The sequence below is a fragment of the Gadus chalcogrammus genome, chromosome 2, assembly GCF_026213295.1.
Source record: "Gadus chalcogrammus isolate NIFS_2021 chromosome 2, NIFS_Gcha_1.0, whole genome shotgun sequence".
Lineage (NCBI taxonomy): Eukaryota > Metazoa > Chordata > Actinopteri > Gadiformes > Gadidae > Gadus > Gadus chalcogrammus.
The window spans coordinates 18,918,646-18,928,645 of record NC_079413.1 but is presented as its reverse complement, the minus strand read 5'-3'; the positions used below and the strand labels follow the sequence as shown (position 1 = coordinate 18,928,645).

At 44.5% G+C, this 10,000-nt stretch overlaps 1 protein-coding gene across 1 annotated transcript in view; it reads right to left on the bottom strand.

Annotated features, from left to right (window-relative positions):
• The window catches only part of LOC130397578 (thioredoxin, mitochondrial-like), a 4,902-nt gene extending 253 nt beyond the window's left edge, over positions 1 to 4,649 (bottom strand). The window contains exons 1-4 of the mRNA XM_056604861.1: positions 4,600 to 4,649; positions 2,111 to 2,373; positions 1,049 to 1,172; positions 1 to 305 (exon numbers count right to left, since the gene is read on the bottom strand). The exon at positions 1 to 305 is cut by the window's left edge and continues 253 nt beyond it. Of these exons, the coding sequence (XP_056460836.1) occupies positions 189 to 305; positions 1,049 to 1,172; positions 2,111 to 2,373 (504 nt within the window). The 5' untranslated portion in view covers positions 4,600 to 4,649 and the 3' untranslated portion in view covers positions 1 to 188. The remainder of the gene's footprint in view (positions 306 to 1,048; positions 1,173 to 2,110; positions 2,374 to 4,599) is intronic.
• Between the last annotated feature and the right edge of the window lie 5,351 nt (positions 4,650 to 10,000).

The following is a 10,000-nucleotide window of genomic DNA, read 5'->3' as shown; positions in this document are numbered from 1 at the left end:
AACAAAGGAGGGACAGCAGGAAATCAGAACCAATGAGAGCAAAGTGCTGGGCTGGAGGCGGAGGCAGTGAGATGGCGTGTCTCCCCCCCCTGGGGTTGAGTTGTGTGGGGGTCTTCTCCAGCGGCTGGCTGCCGCCGGGGAAGACCGGATCGCCGTGGTGGCGGGGCCGGGGGGCTGAGTGGCGGGTGTTATTGTCCAATGAGCTTGCTGACAAACGAGTCCAGCTGGTCGTCATCCTTGATGCCCACGAACTGGTCGATGACATCACCGCCGCGGATGGCGATCACCGTGGGAACGGCGGACACCTGGGGGGCGGGTCACATGTCAATCACACCTTGACGATCATTTTAAATCTTAGCCTGACAGACAGACCCACTAGCCAATAGTGCTGCACGATTAATCGAATCGCAATCAGCCTTTGCAATTGTATAATCGCAAAAGGCTGCAATTTAATAAAAATAAATACAAATCGATTTATTTCATTTAGTTGTACAATACGTTTGCGCAGCAGAAATGCTTTTATTTTTAAAAAGATATTTATTATTTATTTAATTTTGTAAAATATTGTTATGATAAAATTATCAGTCATCTGTGTGCATTTTCCTTGATAACCAAGCAAGTAGACTCATGACACCATTTGATTATATCGCAATGGCAATATCGTCCACAATAATCGCAATATGACTTTTTCACCAAAACGTGCAGCACTACTAGCCAATAGAGGAGTCTGGAACCTCTCGGTTAATCTCAGTTCCCAAGGGGCGTTGCTAATGGGTGGAGAAAAAGGCCTTCAGACCTTCAACCAATCAGAGCAACGAAATGTGTGAAGCATCAGTGGCAGCCGTCTCGTTTGTTTATAAAAAACAAGCGCTCCTCTTTAAGGTTATCATCCTATCAAACCCGCCCCCTATTAGATAAAGGGCTGTGATTGGCCGGACCCGGGCTAGGTCTGCGGGAGACCAGAGTAAATATAACCTGAGCTCTTCGATTCGTCTGGTTCCCCGTCTGGGTGAGAAGGTGAGGCATCCCATAATACTGGCTCTCTTACCCCGTACTCTATGGCCAGGTCTGTGTGGTCGTCGATGTCCACCTTCGCCATGGCAATGCGACCCTTCTGTTTGCCGACGGCTTTCTCCAAACGGGGCCCCAGGATCTTACAGGGGCCGCACCACCTGTCAATCATCACTCCGTTAGCCAATCACACACATCGGTTCGGCGCTGGAGGCGTTTTATGTCATCAAGTACTTTTAGGGAAATGTTCGGGAATGTTCTACACGGTCACCCACAGGAAGTACATCCCGTGGGTGACTGATCCACCCTAGCTGTTAGCGGTCACCTTAACACTGTTAGTTGTTAGCTTGGCCTAGCTGTAGCTTGGCCTAGCTGTTAGCTTGGCCTACAGGTAGCTAACTTAGTCTCTTTCAAAATGAGTTCCACTCTAAATGAAAACATGTGAAAGAATGAAAATGACCGTCCGACATAGCTTCAGGTGGGGGGTGACCTGGTTTGAACCGCCAATTATACAAGAGCCCGCGGTCATGTGGAACGCCTTTATTGTGGTTTTACCGCTTTGTTTTATTGTTTTACCAATACTAGTTTCCTGTCCAGGACCCTAGCAGCTGAGTGTTGGAATGCGCCCCAGCCTGGGAGGACATGAGAATAGGAGCTACGACTCATTCTGACTTGAGGGAGAGGGGGGAGGAAGGGAGGGGAGGAAGAGAGGGAGGGTGTGTGTTTGATGCATGATTTGAGACAATCACAAAAACTTAAGTATTCCTTTTTACCATATTAGGCTACACACTGTCCCCTCCTTAAAAAAAACTGATAACACCAGTAGGCTTCTCTGGATGCAAAATAAGGGCAATTATATTTTTTGGCATGTGTAGTAAGCAATGTGCAAACTAGAGGGAATTCACATTCTATGTCATCTCATAAGCACTATAAATCTCTCTAGATCTACTTATCTATCTCTATAGATCTATCTACCTATCTCTGTAGATCTACCTATTTCTATAGATCCATCTCTATAGATCTATGCTTATGTTGAGAGCCCGGTGTAACAACAGAAGCCTAGATCTATAGAGATAGATAGATGTATGCTTCTACTCACTGGGCGTGGAAGTCCACGAGGACGGGCAGCTGGCTGTTGATGACGCGCTCCGTGAAGTCGTCGTGGTCCTGCACGTTGAAGGACACCCAGCGGCGGGGGGCATGGTGGGGTGGGAGGGGCCCCGCCGCCCGGGGGGAGGAGCCTGTGAGGAGCAGTGGAGAGGAGGAGGGCAGGAAGGAGGTGGTGACGCTGTAGAGGGGCAGCGGGCGGAGCTCCCGGGTGGAGAGGGTCCAGGCCCGACGGAGGAGGAGCCGCTGAGCCATCTGGGGGGGGGGGGGGGGGGGGGCGGAAGTTGGTTCTCAATTGTGATGTACACATTAGGGGCTGGTGGTGAGGACTGGCTTCATCTTTAGACAGTTGGATTTGGTTTTGCCACACGCAAAAGACTCACTTATTCAGAGTTCACCTAGATTCTGCATAGCATCCCCCCCACATCCCTCTTACACAATGATTGTATGTTGTTCATCCTGGCACTTTAAAACAGTACTTAGCATCTTATCCTAGCTATCTTTGTTGTATACGGGGAGTGGGTTAACCTAGTGATAGTTAGTGTTAGGGTTAAATGTATAGTTAAATGTACTTACTGTACTTACTGCTTTGGATAAAAGCGTCTGCTAAAATCCTTGTTGTAAATGTAATGCCGTCACCCCCCTCCCCGACACCTTTTCCCTGTACCTCAAACCCCTTCTCTTCAAACTTGGACCTAGATTTTTTAACAAAACTCCTTCACTTTGACACAGAGCTGCTGCTCTGACGGTACTTTGACAGTGCAACATGTACGACCATTTAAACAAAAACGTCTACCAAATCAATACATGCCCCGAGACCGATCAAATACAACAGATGGAAGTGCAACCCAAGAAATAAAATACGATTAGCCGAGAAAACCTTCTGTGGCGGTCATCATCTATGAAGACGTCACCATGTCCTCAAACCGAGACAGTGGGAGGGACAGGGGACCGGGCAGCATCGGGGGGAGGGGGGCAACTCCGACTCCAGCTGGGGTAACCTTGCCTTGTTAATGGGCAAGGCAGGAGCATTAACTCAAATCACTGTTTTTAAAAGATTTTTCAATCATGAACCAATGATGCTTGAGTACCAAATACATTATTGTTTGGTTGTGAGGTTGCATAGGATTCTGCTCGTTTTAAAAATGTATCCATCTGGAATTTGGATACCAGTACAATTCCCCCAGTGAAACTGTTTGGAGAAGTGAAGCAAAGTCGATCTAGCTTTGTTTAAAGTTTAACTAATGGACAAAAGGTTTTCCCAAATCTGAAACATGATATTACAAAGACAAGTCATAATCCAGTCCTGGTTAGATGGGTCTAGGTATTGTAGTTTTCATTTGTGACCTGGACTCACATGGTCTACTTTGTAAGAAAATTAGCAAACATAAATCGAATGACTTTATTTTCCCAATTAAAGATCACTAATGGACATATACATCTCCCGCTGCCTAAGCAGAGCGGAGAGAATCACAAAGGACAGCTCACACCCTGGCTTTCACCTGTTCGACCTGATGCCCTCTGGCAGGCGCTATGGCTCCATCAGAACCAGGTCTTCACGGTTCAGAGACAGCTTCTTCCCAAAAGCTGTATCCACCCTGAACACACACATGCACTGACCCCCGACTGACTGACCCCCCCCCCTAACCTCCCACTGCTGTATTGTACTTTACTTTATTTTACCTTATTATTTATTTTACATTATTTACATTTCTATTTGGTATACTGTTGTTCTTGTTCTATTTATATATTTATTTATTTTCTCGAATGCACCAATTGGGAAAGCTTACTAAACATGTCGTTGTACTTGACTCGTGCAATGACAATAAAAGGCTTTCTATTCTATTCTATTCTAATTGGTCGCTTTGATGTTGAAGTATAATCATCGACCCCAGCATTGTTCCCCACGGTACCCGCCTGCCACCCAACAATGCCTCGGTCCTCTTCCAGATAGTTGAGGGCCTCATTTAGACTGTTGACATCCCCCAAGTACCAGTACCGTTCGACGGGTACATGTCCACACTGTAGACCTGTTGCTCAAAGGCACTCCAGCAGAGAGGACTCTGCCCCTATTCTCTTCTCGTAAAGTAAACAGTAAAACTCATGAAAAACATTTCCTCCTCCAGAAGTCTTGAGTGTTTAAACGCTTTCGGCTACGGACCAGCCTCCTACTGGGAACCAGTTGTTGCGCAACCCCACAGTACCGGGAACAGTGTTGCCAGATTGGAAGGGAAATCTGTCACAATCTGGTAAACGAACTGCCCCCGTGAATTGACGGATTAGGCGCCCAATCTGGCAACCCTGACTGGGACTTGAACAAGTCACCTCAGTGTGACTTTGTCCGCGGGTTCTAAGCTTCCTGCCTCCGCCGCGTTACGGTCACACAGTCTCAGAACCAGAGTGATAATAACAAGGGGATGGAGGAGAGAAGAACAGTGTAATATGACATTAATAGAGAAACCAAACCGCTCCGATATTTACCTCGCAGTTCGTCCCTGTTGTCTGGTGGACGAATGGATATGAGGCACTTCCGCTTTACTTAATTAAAGGGGCCGCGTCGTGTTTTAACGGTGAGCTCGTTAGCGCCCTTCCCCCCGTGGCCATACCGAGTATTGCACCACGGGAGCCCGTTAGCACCTCTATGGTTAGCACGCTCCCCCACGGTGGCCATACCAAGTATAAAACCACATCTTCATAAAGGACATGTGGGAAATTCAAATGAGGCTTTTCTACACTGAAATGACATCAGAACGTAAAGAGACGCAGTGGATAGTGGATAGTCGATAGTGTTTAAGTGTGGTCGATAGGGTTTACATGTTTAAATGTGGTCGATAGTGTTTATATATGGTCGATAGGGTTTACATGTGGTCGATAGGGTTTACATGTGGTCCATAGTGTTTAAATGTGGGCTATAGTGTTTAAATGTGGGCGATAGTGTTTATATGTGGTCGATAGGGTTTACGTGTGGTCCATAGTGTTTAAATGTGGGTGATAGTGTTTAAATGTGGGCGATAGTGTTTACATGTGGTCGATAGGGTTTACATGTGGTCCATAGTGTTTAAATATGGTCGATAGTGTTTAAATGTGGTCGATAGTGTTTACATGTGGTCGATATTGTTTAAATGTGATCGATAGTGTTTAAATATGGTCGATAGTGTTTAAATGTTCTTTTCTCTCACTCTCCACCTCATCCCTAACTCTCCACCTCAAGCTGGTGTGTAGTGAGCGTTCTGGCGCCGATTGGCTGCCGTGCATCACCCAAGTGGGTGCTACATATTGGTGGTGGTTAGTGAGGTCCCCCCTTCACTTTAGGCGTCTTTGAGTGTTATTAATTATTATTATTCTTCATGTTTAACCTCTGTTTTCCTTTCATTCCTAGTCTGTTTTACATAGTTTTGAATGATGACTATATGCTCTGTAAGGTGACCTTGGGTGTCTTGAAAGGCGCCTCTAAATTAAATGTATTATTATTATTATATCTTTCTAGGCCTGGGCAGAGCTATAGAGAGAGAGAGTTGCGACACTTCCATTGGACTCCGTTGTAGCGCCTACTTCCGGGGTATGGAGCCTCGAATAGTTCCAAACAACCATTTTACGGCGTAGGAGACCGTTCATTTCCATTGCTGGCCGCCGAGTAACTTCTGAAGTAAATTGATTAAATAGCTACCTCTTTTGAATTGTCAACTGTCTATATTGTATCAGAGGCCCTTTATGATGCATATACTGATCTTTATTTGTAAATGCACAGCGTAATTATATATATATTTATCTTGGTAGACGACCGATTGCCTGCTAGTTTGTTAGCTCGACTTCACCATCTGTGAAGGTATCTCCAGGGGTAAATTGATTAAATAGCTACCTCTTTTGAATTGTCAACTGTCTATATTGTATCAGGACCTTTATGATGCATATTTTGATATTTATTTGTATATGCACAGCGTATTTAAATATATTTTTATCTTGGTAGACGACCGTTTGCCTGTTTGTTTGTTAGCTCGACTGCACCATGTGATGGTATCTATACCAACAATTACAAAGTTCAGTACTAGTGAATCTAACTTTTATTTAGTTAGTTATTTATGTTGGATTACTAGGATAATTTAGGTTGATTTAAGGACGGGTTTTATGATGCGATAGCTAGTAGAAATAACAGTGTTTGTTTAATTATATCCTGGAAAGGGTGATGTTCAGCACATGAAGCCCTACAGATGCCACCGATTCAACAATGCTGATTATGATGGGCGGTCAATTTAACCTGTATGGCTTTTTCGTTTTAACTTCTTGTTGACTGAATTGTTTCTCTTTCTTAGTGCCAAATTGATTCTCTTTCTTAGTGCCAAATTGATTCTTTTTTGTTTTGCAATAGCCCTCTCTGCTCTCCTTCTCATTAATTTTTCCTTTTCTAGTTGACTTATTAGGTCCTCCACAGTCGCCCCATCAGTCCCTGGCAGTCTGGTCCCTGGAGCAGCTGGCCCTGGCAAAAGTTATTCCTTCACTGTTGACCCCTGACTGAATGGCCCTCGGCACACAAATCCCTGGATCACCCGCCACTGGATCACCCGCCACTGGATCACCTGCCCCTGAATCACCTGCCCCTGGCAATGTGGCCTCTTGATTGCTCTCTCTGTCTCCTGTGATGTCCTTTTCAACGCTCTTGAAATCCACCTAAATTTCTCCCTCAATCTCTGTAACAATTACAAGTTAATGTTGCTGTTATATGTATTTTGCCTTTGCATTTGCAACTACTGTCATCTCCAATGTAAGAAAATGAATTAAAGCAAAACATTTCTGTAATGTGAATTAAATCTTCTGCCACAATCAGAAACCAATACAATTTATAAATGGATCTACCGGCAATTGTTAATTGGGTAGAAATGTGTTGATTATCTACATTGTGTGCAAATCCTCAGAGAATCCCTGCCTTCTGGTTGTTTTTTAAACTGAATGTACAAATATGAATTATGTAATCTCATTAGGAGTGTAGTCTATCTTTGAATTACATGAAATGGGGAATATTGTTAGCTGCATGGATCATACCGAAGTTTAATTTGGCGCAATATGTGTGGTCCGTTGCACTTGGTTCCGGAGGCACCCTCACAGAAGGGGGGTTCCTCCTCTTCGGTTTAGGGCGATGGATGAAAACTGTTGGGCCTGCATCGGGCCTCAACTTCAACATCCTATCTACTTTTGTGGCTTTGAATTGGTCATTTTCAAAGTGTACCTGTAGGTAGGCTTGTAAGATCAGTTTCCATTGCACTTCAAATATCATTGGAAAGTCATAATTCTCTACACTTAGAATTATTATGCCCTTTGAAATGCTAGCAAGTGATCTGAACATTACGTTACATCGTTTTTGACTGTTGCTGACTGTCAATAAGTTTTGAGGGCTGACCATTGCCATCCATTTCTCCCTGCGCTCTTGGTCCTTGGGGATGCCGTGATAACCCTTCTCGGACCGATTGGAGCATCCAAATGCTGCACAGCCAACCATGGTATGACCATTGATCTATAAAATGTTAGTTGTAACCAATGAACCATGACACCATTGAAGATCACAGAGCGGGTAACAACTGTTCCTCAACCACTTATGCCCCGACTTTTGAGAATAGGTTAGAGGTCAGAGTTCATGACCAAACGAGGATCCTCCCTCCTAAACCCATTTTGAATTTGCTCAGGGCTATTCTAAGTATTGTAATGGCATAAAGTATAGTATATTTGCAACGTTATGTGTTAATGGTTTGCCCTAAGTATATAGTGTTCCCTGCTGTGTCCATTGTTGAATCTGTTCACACAATCGCAATCACTTGTTCTTGTCACACTAATTGTTTAATAAAAAAAAATACAATTTCATTCATCCAAGCGTAATGAGTTGTTATTCTTTAATATATTTGATACTTTGTGTGGCTTATATCTTTAAATGATCATGGTAGAACATCTTGAATACTTTGATTTCAACACAGATGTAAGGTAAAAGTTAAGGTTAGGCCAGTATGCTAACACGAACGTGAAGCTTTCCCTCCAAAACTTAAAAACGTATCTAAGTAATAGTACTTATAGATAGCTTTCAGTTGCCCCCCTACCGCTCTACATGTAAAACTGACATTTACAAATATGCAATAATGCAATAACAGTCAGACAAATACTTGTATGTGATTTTTTCATTCATATTTACCATTTAATATTGAAATCTCTGCTGTCGTCCCATAGAATAACATTGAAAGCGCGGCGTGTTTGGAACTATTGAGGCTTACATGAACCACGTGACAACCACGTGACCACCCTGTCGGCGAGATCATAATAATAATAATAATACATTTAATTTAGAGGCGCCTTTCAAAACACCCAAGGTCACCTTACAGAGCATATAGTCATCATACATATTAAAAAAAAAAAAAAAGACATTGTGGAAAAAATAAATAAATAAATAAATAAACAAGCAATAAGAAATAAATAAATAGCGTGTCGCAACTCTCTCTCTCTATAGCTCTGGGCCTGGGGTAGGCGTAAATTAAGTATTCAAGTCTTCAAGCGAATATTCTGTCCATCTTTAATTAATTGAGAAACTCTTCCCTCAAACTCGCCCCTTCCACTTCCTTCTAGGGAGAGGGGCCTTGCCGGACGACGGCCGATCAGGGGGGAGACCACAGTCTGATCCATCTTATTTCCTGAGTTCCTGATAATTGTCTTGTTATGGTGTAAACACACTCGACGAAGCTATTAATACATATTAACACCAAAATAATGAAAACCAGCGTAAGATATATGTTTCTCAGTCTTGCACATTATAGCTTACAAATATGTTTGCAAGATCATCAAATATTGTCAGACATTTTATCTGATCGGTTTCTGTACATCATTACATCACATAAACCTCAACATCTCATACATTTGAGTGATGCTACCAAGTATTCAAATGACTTAGTTAAATTAATTACGCTCTGATGCGTGGGTGTCATTTCCCAAGGCGGCCAGCAGAGGGCGCTGTTGGAGACCCGCGCGGCGTTGTTTATCCGTCCGCGGTGGTTGGGCAGCGAACAGAGCGCCTCTCTGTATCCGCGCTGAGGTGAGATCTGCGTGTCGGACTCGGAACACACGCACCTCAGTCCTGAGACCCTCTGCCCCCCATACCCCCCTCCTCCCCCCAACCTGCGGGTGTTTACCCTCAAACGGTAGCCCAAAACTGTTTGTGAGCAAGGCACTTTTTTAAATGTAACTCTCCCATCCCCCCGCCCCCCTCACCCCTCCTCCCCCAAACCTGTTCCCGCCAAATAAACATTGCACCGGAAATTGCAAGGATATCTGGGATTTTTGAGGGGTCCCTGTGGACAGGGGGGGGGGGGGGGGGGGGGAATGGGAACAAGAGTCTCTCTATGGTGACACCTCGGAGGGGGAGGGGGGCAGGGAGGGAGGGAGGAGGGGGGGAGGGAGGAGGTGGTTGATAGGTTGGAGCAACGTCCACGGAGAGCGAGAGAGAGAGAAAGCGAGAGAGAGAGAGAGAGAGAGGGAGAGAGAGAGAGAGAGAGAGAGAGAGAGAGAGAGAGAGAGAGAGAGAGAGAGAGAGAGAGAGAGAGAGAGAGACAGAGAGAGAGAGCCAGAAAGAGAGAGGGGGAGGGCAGATCAAGCTACCAGCAGGTACAGTTGACCTAGTTGACCTTTGACCTGCTTCCCCCCCCCCCCCCCCCACCGCTATCAGAGAGGACATTTGAGATGTATCCCATCGGGGGGTGTTTGGACCGGGTCTAGGATTGTGTAGCTCTAGCATTGTGTGCGTTTTGTTTAAGACCCGGGTAACGCATAATTTAACGTTAAACTACCTCCACGTATATGAAGTTCATGTGCTGCATGTGTTGTGAATTTTTTTTTGATTGTCTTTTTTAAAGTG